General features: G+C 47.5%; 1 protein-coding gene across 2 annotated transcripts in view; it reads right to left on the bottom strand.

Annotated features, from left to right (window-relative positions):
- Window positions 1-99: 99 nt before the first annotated feature.
- Window positions 100-21,547, bottom strand: part of LOC121839256 (bromodomain adjacent to zinc finger domain protein 2B-like) — a 61,200-nt gene continuing 39,752 nt past the window's right edge. For both annotated transcript variants that reach the window (XM_042297004.1, XM_042297005.1), the window contains exons 3-9: window positions 12,119-12,283; window positions 4,451-4,660; window positions 4,063-4,221; window positions 3,046-3,251; window positions 2,292-2,528; window positions 1,572-2,162; window positions 100-337 (exon numbers count right to left, since the gene is read on the bottom strand). In XM_042297004.1, the coding sequence (XP_042152938.1) occupies window positions 104-337; window positions 1,572-2,162; window positions 2,292-2,528; window positions 3,046-3,251; window positions 4,063-4,221; window positions 4,451-4,660; window positions 12,119-12,281 (1,800 nt within the window). In that variant the 5' untranslated portion in view covers window positions 12,282-12,283 and the 3' untranslated portion in view covers window positions 100-103. The remainder of the gene's footprint in view (window positions 338-1,571; window positions 2,163-2,291; window positions 2,529-3,045; window positions 3,252-4,062; window positions 4,222-4,450; window positions 4,661-12,118; window positions 12,284-21,547) is intronic.

Raw genomic sequence — 21,547 nt, forward strand, 5'->3', positions numbered from 1 at the left:
GCCCGAGAGAGGTCCTTGTTGGAGTCTTTGCGGGGCTTGGTGATAAGGGCTAGCGGCGCGTCCTGAGCCGTGGTGCTTTGGATGACTCCGTTGGGGTGGGCAGCTAGGCCCAGGAGAGCGCTGGACAGGAAGAGGTTGGAGTGGTTGTTCTGGGGGAGGGGGAGGGGAGCAGGGGGCAACTTTGTGCTTCTGCCACCGCCACACGGACTCTCCGAGGAGGACAGCTTGGGGGCGGCAAGGAGGATGACGTCACCCCAGCAGCCTTCCGAGAGGTTCTGTGACCCTGCTGCTTCTTGGGCTGCGCCGCCGGGAACGTCTGGCCTTGCGAGAGTAAAGACTGGAACGGAGGGAGGGAGGGTGGGAAGGAGAGAGAGCGGGAAGGAGGGAGGGGGATAAAACAAGGGAAAAGAAAAGAGAAAACAGCATAATTGTGCAAGCTGTCAATTTACATCTACGTTGATTATTCAAGCTGGTGATGAAGCACAATGCCTGGCTCACTGTGTCACTGTGCCGAGGACAGAAGCCTGGAGACAATGGCATATAACATGGCCATAACCACACAGGCATTGTACAAAGTAAAGAGTAAAGCTGCTGAAAAGCGGCTTCCAGTTCCCGTATCTCACTTAAATTACTACAGTTATGAGTCTGTGAAAAGTGTTAGCGTCATGCATCTGGGTTTTACTCTAAACAGCATAATGGCAGATTTTATAGAACGACAGTCACGTTTGGCGTTGCAACGTGTTTCAGCAAACACAGGTTTGGTTCTTCGACATGTACATTCAACTAGATGTGATATCAAGTGAAACAAATCAATTTCACAGACCATGTAATACAGTAACAGTTCCTGAACCACTGGGGGAATGCAGAGGCCTTTGGTTAAAAAATAACCTCAGCACCGGTAAAATAGAACAGGGGAAAAGGCTAGATTTCCAATTAGGGGGCTGGAGCCATAGGAATTAGCTTAATCGATGAACTACTATTTCAATGACCATTTCGACTACATCCGAAAGGTCCACAATGCACTGCAGAAGGTGATAAATGTGTATATGTTCTATCTAGTTGTGAATGTGTTAAATGGAGAGTAAAACGGTAATAAATACATACAGTAACTATATGTGCCGTCTGCTTTGCTGAGGTAATGAGGCCAAAAGCATTGACCTTTTGGTTAACCTTTTGGTTTACAGGCTGAGCAGCACAGCAGGACACCCAATCAAATGACTCAGACAGGACTCCCAATTCCCTCTCTGACTCTCTCTGGCTGGAAGCAGCCCTCTTACTGCAGCTCGTCTACAGTGTTACCATGAACTACGAACAACCTTCTAACTGTGAAAGGAGAAACCGTTTTATGTTCGACCGCTTTTAGATTATCCAAATTAGGTGAAAAGCTAAACTAGCCAGTTACCAATCAGGTGGTATTATTTGACTATGGGAAAAAGAGCTACTGTGTGAATACTGGGATTTTTTTTTAAACGTGTATTTATTTAGTTTAACCTTTATTTAACTAGGCAAGTCATACTTGATACTCTTGGTACCATACTCCTTGCTAGTGGCAGAAAGGACAGTGGACCAACCTGTTTGAGTCTGAATTCGTTGATCTGAGAGAGTGATTCCTCCAGCAACTTCCTCTTACTAGCCTTCCCACTGCCTGGTGTCTTCAGATGCTTGGGCTGCTGGGAGTTGGCCATGGGCGACGTGAGGAGAGGGAAGGATTGAGGCGAGGAGGACAGGGGTACGGAGCGGGCCAGGGAGGGCACCGACAGGGGCTTGGAGGAAGAGCAGAGGGACAGGGGCGGGTGCTGCGGCGAGGAGGGCAGAAGCTTGGGCGGCTTGGGGGAGACGGTGGTGCGTCCTTTGGGGGAGGTGAGGAGGGGGATTGGAGAGGCAGAGACGGTTGATGGGGAGGAGGTTTCCCTGCGGGGTTGGGTGAGGAAGGCCAGGGGCTTGGAGCTGGCTGCTAGGCCCGTGGACTGGATGACACTGAGGTGCTGCTGGAGACCCTCCTCTCTGGGACGGGAGGTCTGGAGAGACAGGGGGGAGCTCTGGGACAGGGTAGAGGGGGAGTGCTGTGAGGGGACCAGGGTGGGGTGGTCGGAGTGTAGGCTGTGGGGCAGGCTGTTCCTATTGTCTTGGGCCTCCTTCATGCCCGAGCTTAGTGTCCCGATCTGGAGAGGGAGGAGAGGAAGCCCACTGTTAGCTCACCCCGGAGCACATCACAGACAAGTAGCTACACACTACCAGTACTACACACTACCAGTACTACACACTACCAGTACTACTCACTATCACTGTACCTTCATTTTTTTCTTCGTCCGCCTCGCCTTCTCCTTCTCAGAGTTCCACGCCTCGCTCTTTCCCTCCTCTTCCTCATCCTCATCATCATCATTGTCGTCGTCATCATCGTCGTCGTCCTCTTCCCCTCCGAGGTCCTCCAGGTCGCTGCTGATGGCTCCGTCGCTGGAGCTGTCCGAGGAAGAGCCTGATTCGCTGTCACTGACCCCGGCGACCTCTGCTGGCTTTTTACCGGGCTTCTGCATTAAGGCAGAGAGCTGACAATCAATAAAGCAACCAGTGTACATTTTAACCATTCGATTGTTGTTTCTAAACTGGAAATGGAAAACTTAAAACGTCCAAAACGGAACTCAAGTCAAATACTTCAGGCTTTACTATAGCTATAGACAGGTTATCTTTTAGCAACAAAACCAACGAATGCACAACTATGGGGCAAAACAGGCAGAGCTGGCTTAGGCTGTTAACAACATGTAAACTATATTTCATCTCCAAATTATACAATTGTATAATGAGCACTATCGATTTTTTGCAATATTAGCATTGACATGGAATCTGTCAAAACACCTCTTGGTATCAATAACAAGATACAACGAGCTGAAACGAGCTACCTAAAACATGGCAGCTTCTTGCCATTCGTTGCTAGCTATCTGAGCGTTCAGAATCATAACAACGCGGCTTCCGGCCACGTCGAAGTGCGCGCATAATTTTCACAACGTTGTCATCAGTAATCTAGAGCCACTACATCATTGAGCTGACCTTGTCTTTAGGTTTGCAGGGTACTTTCTCCAGCTGTAGCTCTGCTGTGTGGCTCTGGCTGTGAGGGCTGCTCCTGGGGCCCCTGGCCTTGGAGTTGGGGCCCTTAACAGCCTGGGAGGCACCCAGGGATGGGGACGCGCTCATGGAGTAAGACCCCTGCATGGTTGGGGAGGAGACCCCACTTCCGTTCACTGCCCCGTTCACCCCTGAAATCGCACGGAAAGAGGCACAGCATACCGTTACACAGCATCTTAATCTCATCTGAACAACGAGACATTGCGAGTAAAAACGCTAATGAAATATCTGGTGTTCTTCTGAATGCGGAAGAGAATAAAAAAGCTGCACGAAAATATTGATTTAATGCGTATCTCATTTAGGCATGCTGAACATGGCGTGAGAACAACATGAGAGGTTTACATAATAAAAGATAAATGAGAAGACCGCATCAAATGAATAAAGTAGATTAAGAGAGAAAGGGTACAGAGAGAGAGACAGAGAGACAGAGAGAGTGTGAGAAAGAAAGAGAGAGAGAGAGAGAGAGAGAGAAAGAGAGAGGAAGAAAAAAAGCCTGCACATATGCCATTAACTGAGACTGCAAGTCATTATAAGGTTCTCGACGGGAGAAATCTCATCACGGAGCCGGAGACTGCCGAGACTAGGGAGCCTCTCACTTAATCCCTGTGAACAGTTTCCACCACCTGCTTACAGGAATGATTAATTCATTCACATCTCTCGCAATTGCCAGAGGGGTAAAAAAAACGTTGAGCTTTAAATACCTCACCCTCTTAAGGGTACCTTTTATTTCCTGGCGGTAAAATCATTTGCTGCTTTTGAACAGGTGTGAGACGCTTCTTCACACTCTGTGCCAATATACAGGTACAATAAAATACATATTTTCCCCTTATGAGCACAGGAGGTGTCGCAATTATCACCTTTGTTCTAAGTTGTTATTATCTGTATAGGTCAGAATGAAGCACTCGGAAGGGTTCAATGTAAGAAGGATGGGCATAGCTGTACCTTTGGGGGTCTGTCCGTTTTTGCTGGGGGTCCTGGAGGGGGCTTGCAGGGGGCTGTGGTTCTGCTGGATGTGGGGGGTGAACATTGTGGGGAGGCCCAGGAACGGTGGGAGGAAGGCTGCTGCCCCCCTACTGTGGGCCTCTGCTGCTCGCCACCATTCTGATGGAGAGAGAGGACAAGGAGGAGGACATCAGTGTCATTCTGTCTCATCCACTAAGTTCAGTACGGTATATCAATTACAATCGCCTAAAGAGTATTAGAAGTTAGCACACCCTTAAATACTGATTAGTCATGCTGTTTCATCCATCTGCTGCTCAGGTCAAGTAAATCTCCTGGACTGACTCATGTTACACCTGTCTAAGCGCCACACCCGGGCCCCTCCTCTTACCTGTCAGAGCTCCCAGCTGGGGGTGTGCGGCCAGGGCAGCAGACATCCCCAAGGACCCCAGAGAACCCAGGGACCCCAACGACCCCAGGCCTCCAAACTCTGGGCGTCCTGAGCTGGTGGTGTACAGGCCGAAGGCTGGGTGGCTGACCAGGGGGAAGGCACTTGACAACGTGTAGGGCTGCTGGTCACTCATCACCCCATACAAACGACCTGATGGACAAACAGTACAACAGAATAATAATACTAAATCAAATGTACTTATTAAGTCCTTTTGACTTCAGTCGTCACATCAGCAGTTGTCACATTACTCATTGTGTATCTGTTATTACTTCTATTATCACGCGTTTGACTTTCTATTATTTCTCTATTCTCTTTCTCTCTGCGTTGTTGGGAAGGGCCCTGAGTCAGCATATCACTGTTAGTCCACAACTGTTGTTTACAAACCATGTGACGAATAACGTTTGATTTGATCAGCAGTGTGCTTCTGTTTGGGGTATAAATAAACTGAATTGAATTCTGAGATGACTCAAGGGTTCGCCGTGCCCTCGAAATACCCTGACTCGCTGGCTTCTTAGGTATTCATCCCTTCTGTGTGTTAAAGTTTAATGACGTTTTCTCCTCTCCCCCTACAGGTTTTCTGCTGGGTAAGATGATATTTTATGTATATTCAACAAGACATTAGGCAGCGTAAAGGACAAAGATAGCCCTGGATTGGAGCTTGACAGGATTACCCATGCTTGTGAAAACACAGAACAGAGCAGCTCAGATCAGAGTGACTGAGACAGAGACACTACTCAGAGGGGAGATGCGCATCATGCATGTTCTAGATAGACAGAGTTCTAGGCTGTACTTCAGTAGGTGAGAGAGAGCGAGAAGAAGACAAAAAGAGCGATAGCAGTCGACAATTCATACTATATTTTCTGAGGAGGAGCTGATTTGTTAAATTAGGCTACAAAGAGAATGTTCTCAGGGGCAGATACATTTTTTGAATGTATTTAACGTGAGAAATTTGCATAAGTATTCGATTTTTTATCTACCAAGAAACTTGAAACGGATGCGGGCTGAGCAGCGGGACATTTGGACCGCTGGGAGTGTAGTTGAAGTGTTTCTACAGGTACTGTATAGCACTGATCCTTCCTCGCTACTCCATTATATCCGTCACCACGCAAATTAAAGGAGCTCAAATAGGCTAAATCAGTGGTAGACCGAATAACAAGCGAGTCGCGGTCCTTCAATACGTCAGTGGTGTGGTGTTTGAGAGGCGTACCTGTGATAGAGCCTGTTCCTAATACTTTCCTCAAAACCTTTTTTGATTTAAATTTCAGCAGCACATTGTGTCCCCCCCCCCCAAAAAAAGAGGAATACTTCAGCATGATCGTCATCAAGCTTTCCCCTAAACCTGAGTACAATCATTTCTGGCAGGGCAACCGGAGTGCGTTGTCTCCTCGCACAGTCAGATGCAATTTGGTCTGAGCATATTTCATGCAAATTCAATTTCCATTACAGAAGGGTGAGAAAAAGAGAGAAAGAGAGAGGCTGGTAGAGGGAGGGAGGGGGGCTGCGGCGGGGCGAAGACGAGCTCTCTTTGAGCCAGGTAATATGTATGCATAAAAAGTGATGACAGGCGATGTAAAGTGTTATTCACCGAGCTTGTGAAAATGTCAACCTACAACACGCCCAGTGAGTGCTGTGTGAGTGTGATGCCCCCAAATTCTACAGAATCAGATGATGGAGTTGAGACGCACAGAAAAGAACCAGAACATTTGCGCCTGCCTATCTGGCTGTCATAAGTGAGTGAGAAAAACAAAGACTAAACATAATTAGGCCTAAGCTACAGTACTTTCATTTTGCGTGCCCTAAAACAGCTATATATATTCAACGATATAGTGATGCTGGGAGCATGAAGTGAAAATACAATGTAGAGGCTAAATTGCTGAGATGATCAAGGGAATCGAATTAAAATGTCCATATAACATCATATTACATAACATAACTGTCTGGTTGGTTAAGCCTGAGTTACAATTAGATTATCTTTTTTTATTTAATTTTTTAAATTTCACCTTTATTTAACCAGGTAGGCTAGTTGAGAACAAGTTCTCATTTACAACTGCGACCCGGCCAAGATAAAGCAAAGCAGTGTGACACAAACAACAACACAGAGTTACACATGGAATAAACAAACATACAGTCAATACCACAATAGAAAAAAAAGAAAGTATATGTACCGTGTGTGCAAATGGAGTGAGGAGGTATGGCAATAAATAGGCCATAGTAGCAAGTAATTACAATTTAGCAAATTAACACTGGAGTGAAAGATGTGCAGATTATGATGTGCAAGTAGAAATACTGGTGTGCAAAAGAGCAGAAAAGTAAATAAAAACAATATGGGGATGAGGTAGGTAGAATGAATGGGCTATTTACAGATGGGCTATGTACAGCTGCAGCGATCGGTTAGCTGCTCAGATAGCTGATGTTTAAAGTTAGTGAGGGAAATATAAATCTCCAGCTTCAGCGATTTTTGCAATTCGTTCCAGTCATTGGCAGCAGAGAACTGGAAGGAAAGGCGGCCAAAGGAGGTGTTGGCTTTGGGGATGATCAGTGAGATATACCTGCTGGAGCGTGCTAGCCGACTAGAGCATACAGAGAGGGCCAACACTAGAGCATACAGGTTGCAGTGGTGGGTGGTATGTGGGGCTTTGGTGACAAAACGGATGTCACTGATAGACTGCATCCAGTTTGCTGAGTAGACTGTTGGAGGCTATTTTGTAAATGACATCGCCGAAGTCAAGGATCGGTAAGATAGTCAGTTTTACTAGGGTATGTTTGGCGGCGTGAGTGAAGGAGGCTTTGTTGTGGAATAGAAAGCCGATTCTAGATTTAATTTTGGATTGGAGATGTTTAATATGAGTCTGGAAGGAGAGTTTACAGTCTAGCCAGCCACCTAGGTAATTGTAGTTGTCCACATATTCTAAGTCAGAACCGTCCAGAGTAGTGATGCTAGTCGGGCAGGCGGGTGTGGGCAGCGAATGGTTGAAAAACATGCATTTAATTTTACTAGCGTTTAAGAGTAGTTGGAGGCCACAGAAGGAGTGTTGTATGGCATTGAAGCTCGTTTGGAGGTTTGTTAACACAGTGTCCAAAGAAGGGCCAGATATATACAGAATGGTGTCGTCTGCGTAGAGGTGGATCAGGGAATCACCCGCAGCAAGAGCGACATCGTTGATATATATACAGAGAAAAGAGTCGGCCCGAGAATTGAGCCCTGTGAGACTGCCAGAAGTCCGGACAACAGGCCCTCCGATTTAACACACTGAACTCTGTCTGAGAAGTAGTTGGTGAACCAGGCGAGGCAGTAATTTGAGAAACCAAGGTAAGAATACGATAACAATATGGTGATTTATTGACAGAGTCGAAAGCCTTGGCCAGGTCGATGAAGGCAGCTGCACAGTACAATCTTTTATTGATGGCGGTTATGATATCGTTTAGTACCTTGAGCGTGGCTGAGGTGCACCCGTGACCAGCTCGGAAACTGGATTGCACAATGGAGAAGGTGCGGTGGGATTCGAAATGGTCAGTGACTTTAGAGGATGGACAGGATGGACATAGGTCTATAACAGTTTGGGTCTAGAGTGTCCCCCCCTTTGAAGAGGGGGATGACTGTGGCAGATTTACAATCTTTAGGGATCTCGGATGATAGGAAAGAGAGGTTGAACAGACTGGTAATAGGGGTTGCAACAATGGCGATTAGAAAGGCCTGCTCGCAAAAGTGTTTTAGGGAGCTTTTGACCGTGATGAGGGGTGGTCGTTTGACCGCGGACCCATAGAAGATGCAGGCAATGAGGCAGTGATCGCTGAGAACCTGATTGAAAACAGCAGAGGTGTATTTGGAAGTTGGTCAGGATAATGTCTATGAGGGTGCCCATGTTTACGGATTTTGGGTTGTACCTGGTGGGTTTCTTGATAATGTGTGTGAGATTGATGGCATCTAGCTTAGATTGTAGGACTGCCGGGTGTTAAGCGTATCCCAATTTAGGTCACCTAACAGAACGAACTCTGAGGATAGATGAGGGGCAATCAATTCACATATGGTGTCCAGGGCACAGCTGGGAGCTGAGGGGGGGGTCTATAACAGGCGGCAACAGTGAGAGACTTATCTCTGAAGACATTCATTTTTTAAATTAGAAGCTCTCACTTACAGAAGAGAGGAAAGGGTTCACGCTCCAACTCTTCGACATTAAGCCGGACTGTGTACCTACAATATCATAAAACGCACAAGGGTACTGTAGGCCTAATACTGGGAGCATCTTTTCAGCAGCAATTCAGGACTAATGAAATGTAAAGGTGTAATTTCCCTAGAGGCAGATTCCTAAAATGGCCTAAATGCTATCTCCATATTGTAAACCAGTAATATGGAATCCACGGAGATTGAGGAAGATATCTTCAAAATCATAATAGGTTAATAAAAATGTTTATTTGCCTGTGGGAAGCGGAGTTTAAATGCTCAGTGGGAGGTGGGGAGGGAAACAAAGAGTGCCAGCCAGCGTGCCAGAGGCAGAGTGGTGTGGCGACACATGAGAAAATGCCCTTTGAGCCGGCTTCAAGGCCCTAGTCTGCTGCACCACGACAGAGAAGAGAAATACCTTGTGTACTTCATTAGAATATGCTGAATATGGAGTGCCTTGCCGTGCCAAAGTCAGCTAGCGGATACGGAGACAAATGACTGAAAGTACAAAACACAACCCCCGAAAGGCCAGCAGCAAGCAGCCACTTCCGTCGCGTCTCCCTCCCGCCAAAACCCCGCCTGTCACTCTCGCCTCGACCGACCTTCCCCGAGCAACAGAGTGACATCTGCAAATGCCTTTTCAATATTAATGCGCTTCCAGCTGGAGAATAATTAAATCAGAAATTTGGAGAGAAGCGAGCAGCCGAGCAGAAATACAGGATTACCTGATATCCTCTCTCTCTCTCTCTCTCTCCTCCACCCTCCTCCTCCACTCTCTCTGACAAACACAACTGCATTCTAAAAAAGCGCCGGGCCTTTTTTTCCCCCGTGTTCGGAGGATGCTAGCCGAAGGGGGATTAATTTGTTGTTTGTTGCAGTCAATCACATTTCCATGGACAGATTTAAAGTTAATTGCATCCGTGAGCCGATCCCAGTAGGAAAGAGTTCTACATGCGCCCGGGCTTTTTCAAAGTGATATCCTCATCAATGACACACTGCAAGCCCCCATCTCATTCCACCACTGTTCTTGCTCATCTGAGATTTCTTCAATGTTTTTCTCAAGTAGTATTGGCAGGTTGGCAAAAGACCTTGAATGAATTCCTCTCTCTCTGATCTGCTGATACCACAACAACAACAAATAGTCCCAACGGCTTTCATATGACAATAGAGGAGTGTTGGGACTGTTAAAATGGCTCCTAGTTACCGAATCTGATGTCACATGTCCCATTAACACAGAGTGGCTATTCCTTTAATTGTGACTATTGTAGGTGGCGGGGGGGATGAACTGACCTTTTCCATCACATTCCAATAGCTTTAAAAGTGTGTTGAACGAGTACTGTACGTCAGGCTAGGAGAAATGAAAAACTACTGCAATGCGTGAAACAAAAACATAACGGTGGAACGAACTACATGTAAAAAGCCAGTCAACTAGTAGGCCTAAAACAATGTAGACTAACAATTGGGGATTTGCTGGTGGTGGGAGGCTCTGCACTTAACTTAAGCATTTCAAAAACATTTTTAACCAGGCAAGTCAGTTGAGAACAAATTCTTATTTACAATGAAGGCCTACCAGGGAACAGTGTGTTAACTGCCTTGTTCAGGGGCAGAACGACAGATTTTTACCTTGTCAGCTTGGGGATTCGGATCCAGCAACCTTTCTGTTACTGGCCCAACGCTCTAACCGCTAGGCTACCTGCCGCCCCTTGCCATCAGTAGGTATATAATATGTATAGTATATATAATTCATAATTAATATAAATCATCCTCCCGCTCCACGCGGGAACAAGACGTCTCATATGAAAGAACTCTTGCTTGGCTTGATCAAGGTCGGCACAACTTCAGAGCTAGAAGCCTGCCTCTCAGCATTTCATTTGACGCTCGTCCCAAAATCACTTATCTAGACAATCTGAGTACAGGTTATGGCGCAGAGGGATACGGGCAATGTATAATGCATGAGAAGACGGCCTAATGGCTGCTTCATTGGATCAACACGGGGGAGAGGAGAGAGAGAAATACTGGGGGATTTATTTTGTCATTTTTCTTATCATGAAAGAGAGACAACACAACTACTGCAGTGTTACATTTGCATGCTATTTGCTGGTCAGTGTGATCTGTCGACTCCTGTGTGTGTGTGTGTGTGTGTGTGTGTGTGTGTGTGTGTGTGTGTGTGTGTGTGTGTGTGTGTGTGTGTGTGTGTGTGTGTGTGTGTGTTCCTCATGCTGCATAATGGCTCTGAGAACACAATTAGAATGCAGAGAAAGGGCCTGGGTGTTTGGAGCTGGCACGAAGACACTGAGTGGCTGACAGACATGTTAAATCACGCAGGCACTGCCTGAGACACACACGCACGCACACACACACACACAAATCAGTGATGCAGCCACATAGCAAGAGGTTGTCAGGAGACGTGTGTGTGTGTGTGTGTGTGTTCCATATTACACAAAAGAGGCTTTCTAATTGTTTGGGCTTCATTAATGCAGCAGCTTTTCAGCAGCAACCCAAGCTGTCAGAGGAAGGCTGAGTCTGGGAGAAAAGGTGTTTTCACAGGCCTAACAATAACTACATAATTAATACTGGGGGGAAGTCAGCAACACATTAAACTCATCCTTCCTCGTGTTGAAAAAAGAAGAACCTTGAGTGAAAAGGTGAATCATGAGGGGTTTTTAGTTTCTAGGCCACTCATTACACAGTGCACAGCTAATATCCTTGACATTAGTTATTGAGGAGTTGTTCTATTCTATAAGTGCAGACAGTGGTTATTAATGGGGAAGTAGAAATATAACATATATGTAAACTGTCCTCTCCGTAAACCAGTCTCTCCGTAAACCAGTCTCTCCGTAAACCAGTCTCTCCGTAAACCAGTCTCTCCGTAAACCGGTCTCTCCGTAAACCGGTCTCTCCGTAAACCGGTCTCTCCGTAAACCAGTCTCTCCGTAAACCAGTCTCTCCGTAAACCAGTCTCTCCGTAAACCAGTCTCTCCGTAAACCAGTCTCTCCGTAAACCGGCCTCTCCGTAAACCGGTCTCTCCGTAAACCAGTCTCTCCGTAAACCGGCCTCTCCGTAAACCAGTCTCTCCGTAAACCAGTCTCTCCGTAAACCAGTCTCTCCGTAAACCAGTCTCTCCGTAAACCAGTCTCTCCGTAAACCAGTCTCTCCGTAAACCGGCCTCTCCGTAAACCAGTCTCTCCGTAAACCAGTCTCTCCGTATCCGGTCTCTCCGTAAACCGGCCTCTCCGTAAACCAGTCTCTCCGTAAACCAGTCTCTCCGTAAACCAGTCTGTGTGCATTTTTAGGAAGTGTATAGTGGATTTTGTGGATTTGTATGTGCAGCTTAACAGGGTGTTGACCATGTGTGTGTGTGTGTGTGTGTGTGTGTGTGTGTGTGTGTGTGTGTGTGTGTGTGTGTGTGTGTGATGCACGGCACGGAGTGATGAAGCAGTCTTACCAGAGGTGCTGAGGGTAGATCCCAGTGAGGCTGCAGGGCTGGCGGCCAGACTGCTCTTGGAGTGGGGAGCCGGGGAGGACGAGGAGGAGGAAGAGGAGGCAGCAGGGGAGGAGGTGCGAGCGGTGGGGAGCGCGGGGGAGGCCAGCCGCTCTCCAGACTCCATATCTGTCAAACACAATCCAATCAGCACCGTTACAAAAGCAGAGGAGAGAAAAGAAAGAGAAAAACACACACACCCCGCCTCCCGCTACACACACCCAGAGCTCCGCTACACACACCCAGCTCCCGCTACACACACCCAGCTCCCCGCTACACACACCCAGCGCCCCGCTACACACACCCCTACACACACCCTGTAGCGCCCCGCTACACCCTGTCGCGCCCGCTACACCCTGTCGCGCCCGCTACACCCTGTCGCGCCCCGCTACACCCTGTCGCGCCCCGCTACACCCTGTAGCGCCCCGCTACACCCTGTCGCGCCCCGCTACACACACCCTGTAGCGCCCCGCTACACCCTGTAGCGCCCCGCTACACCCTGTCGCGCCCCGCTACACCCTGTCGCGCCCGCTACACACACCCTGTAGCGCCCCGCTACACCCTGTAGCGCCCGCTACACCCTGTCGCGCCCGCTACACCCTGTCGCGCCCGCTACACCCTGTCGCGCCCGCTACACACACCCAGAGCCCCACTACACACACCCAGCGCCCTGCTACACACACCCAGAGCCCCGCTACACACACCCAGCGCCCTGCTACACACACCCAGAGCCCCACTAAACACACCCAGCGCCCCGCTACACACACCCCGCCTCCCGCTACACACACCCCGCCTCCCGCTACAAACACCCAGCGCCCCGCTACTCACACCCAGCGCCCCGCTACACACACCCAGAGCCCCGCTACACACACCCAGCGCCCCACTACACACACCCCGTGCCCCACTACACACACCCCGTGCCCCACTACACACACCCAGCGCTCCACTACACACACCCAGCGCCCCAGCACACACACCCAGCGCCCCGCTACACACACCCAGCGTCCCAGTATACACACCCAGCTGCCCGCCACTTACTTCCCAGGAACAATATTTCTATTTAGCCCTGGACACCATCCCCCTCACACACACCCACCTCCCATTCAGAGCTCATGGGCTGGGAGGATGGCATCTTGAGGGGTGGGGGGGGGGTTGGTGTGTAATTAGTGACCATTATCACTTTAACATGATAGTAAATGACAGTGTTCAGTGGCGAGGGGAAAGAAGAGACATTTTGGGCAGACAAAACACGCACATAGACTTTCTCTCTCTCACACACACAAACTCACTTTCTCTCACACACACACAAACTCACCTTCTCTCTCTCACACACACACACACAAACTAGCTTTCTCACACACACAAACTCACTTTCTCTCTCTCTCACACACACACACACACACACACACTCACTTTCTCTCACTCACACACACACACAAACTCACTTTCTCTCTCACACACACAGTTCACACATGCACGAAGTGTGAAGCTCTATTTGATTTACAAGAGTGTTCACAGCTCTTTACACACAGTGTAAAACAGTCCTCTCTCTCACAGTGGATGTAGGCAAACTAAAGCCTTCACAGTTCCACTTTCTTTCAGCCTTGTACAAAACACACAGAGGGCTTTCAAAGACTCCTCTATGACCCAATGGGCTTCTCTCCACTGTGGAACTACTGTATTCCCGTCCATTAACAGCCTCATAGAGAACTAGCATAACTGACAACACTGGCACAAATAAACCTTGAGAGGCAACGGCGGGGTTGATGCTTCCACTGTCGCTTATTTCTACTCCATTATTCCCTCCTACCCACCTTCTCCTACACAAACATTCAGGCAGACAGAACACACACACAACCTCTCTCTCACATACACACGCGTACACACACACTCTCTCACATGCACCTGCGTACACACCCTCTCTCTCACATGCACCTGCGTACACACACACACACCCTCTCTCTCACATGCACCTGCGTACACACACACACACACCCTCTCTCTCACATACACACACACTCTCTCACACATGCACACACCCACAAAATCCCTCCCATATCACACGGCCCCTGACTCTCTCCTCTCTCCTTCCGTTTTCATCCCTTTGCCTGACACTAATCCAGGTATGAGAATCCCCTTGAAAAGCGCAGTTTGCAGATTGTGTTTTACAGGCTGCCTTTCATATTGTGTCATTACACATAAACAGTCTCCCTTAGTCCCCCTCCTCTCTCTCTCTCTCTCCCCTGCAGCAGGCGCAGGGACACTGATTAGATCTCAGAGACAAAAGCTGATATCCTCTGAATATCAAGTATCAGCCAAGAGCTACGCTGACGAGGACGGGCGCAAAATGACAAGAAAACCTGCTGCAATCCTTGGGGATCTGGCTGCTGCCTGGCTACTGCACGTGGTGCTGGAGGAGGACTGTTGCAGGGCGGCCATTCCGGTTCAGTTGTCGCTGTGGCAAATATGGGCAGTGTTCTGTGTCCACGATTGCACCCTACTGCCTATGTAGCGCACTACTTTTGACCAGAGTGCTATGGGCCCTGGTCATAGGTAGTGGACTGTGTAGGGAATAGGGTGTCATTTTGGACACAGAAACGGTCATGTGTATTTACCAGAGAGGTCAAGGGTCAGCGGGAGGGACCCGTTTCTCATGCACAGACACGACAGGTCCATTTATCCAAATCATTAGGCCTTTTGGGGCTTCTTTTTTAAATGCTTGTTTTAGCAATAAGCCTCCGTTTTTAATGACCGTGGTTTGCGAAAATCTGTATCAATATTGTTCGTATACATTTTGCTCTCTGCTTAAGTGTAATACTAGGTTCGCCATTGCACTGCTGTCACCATTGTCTCAGATAAACAGGTGACAATCAATAGCGGCCGGATGGAGATCAGGTTTTACAACGCAGATAAAAATGGCAAAAACAACGGCTCATCTCTCCGACAAAATGAGACGGGGGCTTATTTTGTGTCAGGTAGTCAATGGAGCGGATCATTCGGTGTGATTTCAAATGGCAATTCAGAGACGAGACAGACAGAGAGAGAGACAGAGAGAGAGACAGAGAGAACGAGAGAGGGGGAAAGAGAACGAGAAGGCATTTTGTCTGAAGGAAACGCAGAAACAAACCCCACCAGGGATGAACGACGGCGTGTAAACCATTCCTGTCATTTCTCAATATCTGCACTTGTGCCTCGGCCTGTCAAAACCCCAAGACGTGAAGAGAATTGATTTCCTCTAAAAAAGCGATTCCTTCTGGGGTAAAAGAAGAAGAAGCAACCCTCCCCCCATCTCATCTTACACAGCATCTCTGACAAGGGATTCTTCTTCTCCCCCACATGAGACAAAACGACTGTCCCTCTTCCTTTGACTCTGACATCCACGACAACAAACTGATCACTTAGTACTATTAAATCTATTAAGAATCATACGATTGGAGCGGGGAGAGAATACCAACTGACGCAGCAAACAATGATTGCAACAATAATGGACCGCCGAGGTATTTAAGGATCCAATCCTGACTTAATTAGGATAAATTAAAATGGATTTAGCATCAGAATTAGCTTGATTTTATAGGTAATTAACTGCACTGCACAGTGGCGGTATAAGGCGGGCGGTATAATCTCCGTGAACGGCTAAATTAATTTGACTTGGGTAACGTCGAGCCAATCAGCGAGCTGCGTTGAGACCAAACAGCAGGCCACGGATGCTACGAGAGGAGAGATTTATGCTAATAGCCTCCAAATGATTTATAAGATGTGTTACCCTGGCAGAATCACAGTCACGTCCACATATACAACACACCATTCAGCTGCCAAAACAAGCTGCAAATGGTGGTAAGAATGGCCCTTCAGGAAATCTGCTGGGACTATAAACAGCTCGCTAGCTGGGTTTTTATGAGTGGATGTGGCCTCGATAGCAGCCTTCGCATGTCCCTGCTATTGTGGAGAAGACCCTCCTCCTCTTCTCTGCTGTGTGTGAGAGGGGAGGCCTGTGTGTGTGTGTGTGTCAAATGGCTGCATAATCCAAGGAGGACTGAGCTGGGCCCTTGCTGGTAGCGTGCGTCTCTCTCTCCCCCCGGCCTCTTTCTTCTCCCCCCACAGTAACAGATGGCCGATGCTAACAGAGATAATCCGGCAACAGAGTCATCAGCACGGATCAGCGGTAATCAGAGTGCGGACACAATGTCTCCTCTCACCCTAATGGAGGGGAGCGAGAGAGGGGACACGCATTATTCCCCACATCTTAACCCTATTCAAAATCACACACTGCCTGCCTGCCTCTCAGCCCGAATCCTCCGTCTCTCTCTTTCTATCCTCTCCGTTTCTCTCCCCCTACAGCCGCTTAAGTGTTGTGTCTATGTTTGCCTCTTCATCTCACGTCTCCGCATTCAACAAACACCTTTATTCTTAGCTCTGTCATTTCCCCACCACACCAGAGAGAACATCTCAATCATAAAGGGCCTAAAACCCACTTGTAAATCCATACAGTGAATGAGGTGAAAATTAGCCATGATATGAATGCTACTGTAGTTGCATCTTCCTGTCTTGTACACACTGGTTAAACTGATTGGCTGGATGTGTACGATGTGAAACTGGAGGCGGCCTCCTGAAGCATGGAGCCGGCCCTGGGCTCCATTGGGGCTCCGCTGTGCGACGGTTGCCTGGTGATACTGGCGGCTCCTGTGTCGTCTTCGGCACCCGCCATGGCCAGTGTCCCGTGGCCTCGTTCAACACAATTAGAGGCCTTTAATGCGACAAAGAGCAGAGCAACCTGCAGCAAGCAGCGCTCTGTGCTGCGTCCCAGATGGGACGCTATTCCCTATATAGTGGGGCTCTGGTCAAAAGTAGTGCACTGTATAGGGAATAGGGTGCCATTTGGGACGTTTAGCCCCCCCCACTTCACTATGTGGGCGGCAGAAATAGGAGAGTAAAGTTTGAGAGATTGGGGACAGAGCACGTATACTCAATGCTGTTTAGCAGACGCTCGTATTATATCGTTCTTTCAGCCTCTTTATTCGTCGTGGATCTAAAAGTAATGTTATTGTAAATAGGTTAAAACTCCATCTAGACGTTTTCTTGCTGGCGTTTTATACTTTCCATTGACTAAATATCTCAGGAGAGAGAGAGAGAGAGAGAGACACAGAAAGAGAGAGAGAGACACAGAGAGAGAGAGAGAGAGACAGAGAGAGAGAGAGAGAGAGACACACAGAGAGAGAGAGAGAGAGAGAGAGAGACAGAGAGAGACAGAGAGAGAGAGAGAGAGAGAGAGAGGGGTAGGTAGGTAGGTAGGTAGGTCATGAACCCAGACTGAGAAATTACCAGTATATCCCTCACTACACACCACCTTACACATTTCAGTCCCCACTGTTTACCTTTTCACGGTGTGTGTGTGTTTACTCATGGCTGTCTTGTTTGCACGAAACACTAAGTGACACAGATGAATCCAGATCGTCCTACTCAGATCCCCTCCCTACCCCGCCTACACACACTACCACTAGGCAGGAAGTGACATACTGCCAACAGGAAGCCATGGCCTTTGTCCCGGGTTAAACCTCAAACTATTACCAGACTACTGAGTCACAGCACTGACAGCATCAAGACAGACACCATGATGATGGGTAACAACAGTGACATAGCCTAGCACAGTTGAGCCAATGGGCACACCGCACAATGCCCCTGTGTGTGTTGACTGTTAAGTGGCCACAGTCTGCTCTTTAAACCCCGCCCCTTTTTTGCACACCCGCCCAGTGACAGATGGCAGAGCGGGGCATGTCGGGAAGGGCAACATCTCTCACCCCATTGCACCACCTTGGCAGCGGTATCCTTCCCGTACTGTTGCAGCCAATCCACGGACTGCTTTTAAATCACCAGAGCCCAACCCCACTGAAAGACCACTAGTGGTGACTGTCAGGGCAATAACACGCCGACAGGGAAAAACAGCTCAGTCCTCCTGTACTGAAAGACCTAATTCACAGTCATAAACACGCAGGCGGGCAGCCGGATTCTACACTCCCACTGCAATCTGCGCTGTGGTTTTCAGTGACAATAATGTGATTTTGGGCCCGGGATGGAACCACTGAAGAGAGGGGTAGCTGAGCTTGTCACTTGTGTTAGATGTCAAGCTTCTGTCTGTGACAGAACTGTCACAGCTAGAACTTGCTCTGCTCGCCTACAACTAAACTCAACTCAGTATAACTTACATTGACTGGAGAGAATTTGACAGGGGCCTACATGTACCACTCTTATTCCTTTAAAAGAGTGTCTTAAATAACCCAACCCCCCATTTATACAATAAAAAAAAAATGTAAAAGCCTATTGTGAACTAATACAACTGCCCCACCTAGCTCTGTATTTGCTGATTGCTACTGTATTGAGTAAAAATGTACTTACTATGACTGTGATATGTGTGTCCCACCTAGCTATCTTAAAATGAATGCTGTACGTCGCTCTGGATAAAAGAGTGTCTGCTGAATGACTCAAAATGTAAATATGGCAACGTATCTCAGTGAGGAGAAACAGGTCCTTCAGCCCACTAGGCTGGACCCGAGTCCCTCCTGGAAGGGCAGCAGCCTGCAGGGAGGAGCGTTACATTCTGCACGCCACACAGATAGACTGACATTTCTCACACACACCCTCTAAAAGGGGCAGCTAACCTACAGTAGGACTATGTCTCCCGGCACGTCAACAGCACCCGGAATAAGATGGATAAATGTGTTTCCTCTGTCGTTTAGGGAAGCAGAAATTATTTTTCTCTCGGGCTGCTTTTTGAAAGAGAAAGGAGGGGTAGGTAGGTGCTGACAAGCAGGCCTATGTAGCAGACATCTCTACCCACCTAAGCAATAGTTGGCGAAATGCTGCTCAATTTACATATAGAGCCATCGTCAAATATGTCCCCATGGAAACCTTGTGGGGTCTTAAGATCATTAGCCAGACCAAAGCCCAACGCAGGCAGACAGGCAGCTCTCTCAGTGAGTGATTCAGTCCTGATGAATTTGTTATTCTTCCACCCTCTGCTCTTTCTCTCCACAAGCCAATCTCTCCCTCATTACCGCCCGTCGCAGCACATTCAGATCTGCCCCAAACCGGATATATTTAGAGGACTCCATTACGCAGAGAGAGAAAGGCAATGTGTGTGTGTGTGTGTGTGTGTGTGTGTGCGTGTGTGTGCGTGCGTGCGTGTGTGTGTGCGTGTGTGTGTGCTCGCTCCACAAAGAACAAACACCATAAAGACACGGACACAGAGAGAGGCAAGCCAGCTCTTGTTAGGGATAATAACACTTGGCTGTTACTATACATGACATATACCCTTCCTGGTTCCTACCCCTGTTCCGTTTTAAATCATCTATTCTGCACTGCTTCTTCCCCCAGGCTCCATCACCGGTGATGATCTATTACTGATCATTATTAAATTACATTCAATTGGTGTGAGAAGGACCGTAAATGGGACAAAGCTGCTACATTCAGGTAGACAAGAAGACTAGGAAAATGTCACAGCAAAATAGATATCCAGCCACGTGGCTGGGCTGAAACAGGCGGTAATACTCGATACCTGACATTTATAACACGTCATTTTGATCTGTGGAAGAATTATACACTTCATACCACTTCAACAAACTCAACTTTAACACACACACATACATTCACTGTAAGCATCATTGTCGTGTTCATTTCAAGTGTCAATTGGTCCCCTAAGAAATGGTTCACCAAAAAAAAATACAGGATTAGACAAAAAAAATACAGGATTAGATTGACACAGTTCACACAGAGGTGGGTCAATTCACCAAAAGGCCACAGCTTTTGCTTCCAGGTCCAGTCCAACATTAGAATAATCATAACATTTTCCATCAGGGTACAATCAACAGAAACAGTCTGGCACAGTGTTTATCGACCACAACAGTCATGTGTGTGGGCATAGGGGAGAGACGGAATGGGAGGAGTCTTAGCAACATGGGGAAGAGGGAGAGAGAGTGAAGGACGGGGGGGGGAGAGAGAGAAAGGGAGACGGAAAGGAGGGAGGGAGAGATCGACTGCTACACTCCAGATATGCATAATGCAGATGACATGCATGTCAAACGCAAGACAAAACGAAAGTGACAGAATCGTGGAGTGTCCTGCGAGCATCAGCACAGCCCGGTTTAGCCAGCAACGGAGCTAGCTGTTATAAATACACACCGCAATGACAGAAGCAACAATCTCTCCCATCGAGCCTGACTCTGCCTATTTTCCTGGAATGAAATAGGCCGACTTTTAGGCAATTCTATACATTTTATACATCTCACGCTTAGAGATTTCCACAACAAAATGTGTCAATGATATGTACATTTATACACTATTACAGGATTATAATTATGTTTTTTTTAAATGAATGTCTAGCCACTTTTAAGCTGAGGTGGATACAAAAGTGACTAAGAAGAGACGGCCAATGCCTCAGTCCTGATCAAGCATTCCTTAGTGCAGACAGAAATGTGTGGTCAAAGCTCATTCTACATGACTCCACTTTGACTGTATCAACTGAAGGCGGAGAGATGTGCTCATAGAATTGGCATTTATAAGACGGACGTTCCCTTCACATTCAAATGAATGCTGGGGTTTTAGGCTCCGTTTCTGTATGAGCACTTTGTGACATCTGCTGATGTAAAAAATATCTTTACAGATACAGTTGAAGTCGGACGTTTACATACACTTAGATTAGAATCATTAAAACTCGTTTTTCAACCACTCCACAAATTTCTTGTTAAGAGTTTTGGCAAGTCGGTTAGGAAATCTACCTTGTGCATGACACGAGGATTTTTTCCAACAATTGTTTACAGACAGATTATTTCACTTATAATTCACTGTATCACAATTCCAGTGTGTCAAAAGTTTACATACACTGAGTTTATAAACTTCTGATAGGCTAATTGACACAATTTGAGTCAATTGGAGATGTACCTGTGCATGTATTTCAGGGACTACCTTCAAACTTAGTGCCTATTTGCTTGAAATCATGGGAAAATCAAAAGAAATCAGCCAAGCCCTCAGAAAAACAATTGTAGACCACAAGTCTGGTTCATCCTTGGGAGCAAGTTCCAACTGCCTGAATGTACCACGTTCATCTGTACAAACAATAGTACGCAAGTATAAACACCATGGGACCATGCAGCCGTCATACCGCTCAGGAAGGAGACACGTTCTGTCTCCTAGAGATGAACGTACTTTGGTGCAAAAAGTGCAAATCAATCCCAGAACAACAGCAAAAGACCTTGTGAAGATGCTGGAGGAAACAGGTACAAAAGTATCTATATCCACAGTAAAACGAGTCCTATATCGACATAACCTGAAAGGTCGCTCAGCAAGGAAGAAGCCACTGCTCCAAAATCACCATAAAAAAGCCAGACTACAGTTTGCAACTGC

This window comes from Oncorhynchus tshawytscha, linkage group LG14 (assembly GCF_018296145.1).
Source record: "Oncorhynchus tshawytscha isolate Ot180627B linkage group LG14, Otsh_v2.0, whole genome shotgun sequence".
Lineage (NCBI taxonomy): Eukaryota > Metazoa > Chordata > Actinopteri > Salmoniformes > Salmonidae > Oncorhynchus > Oncorhynchus tshawytscha.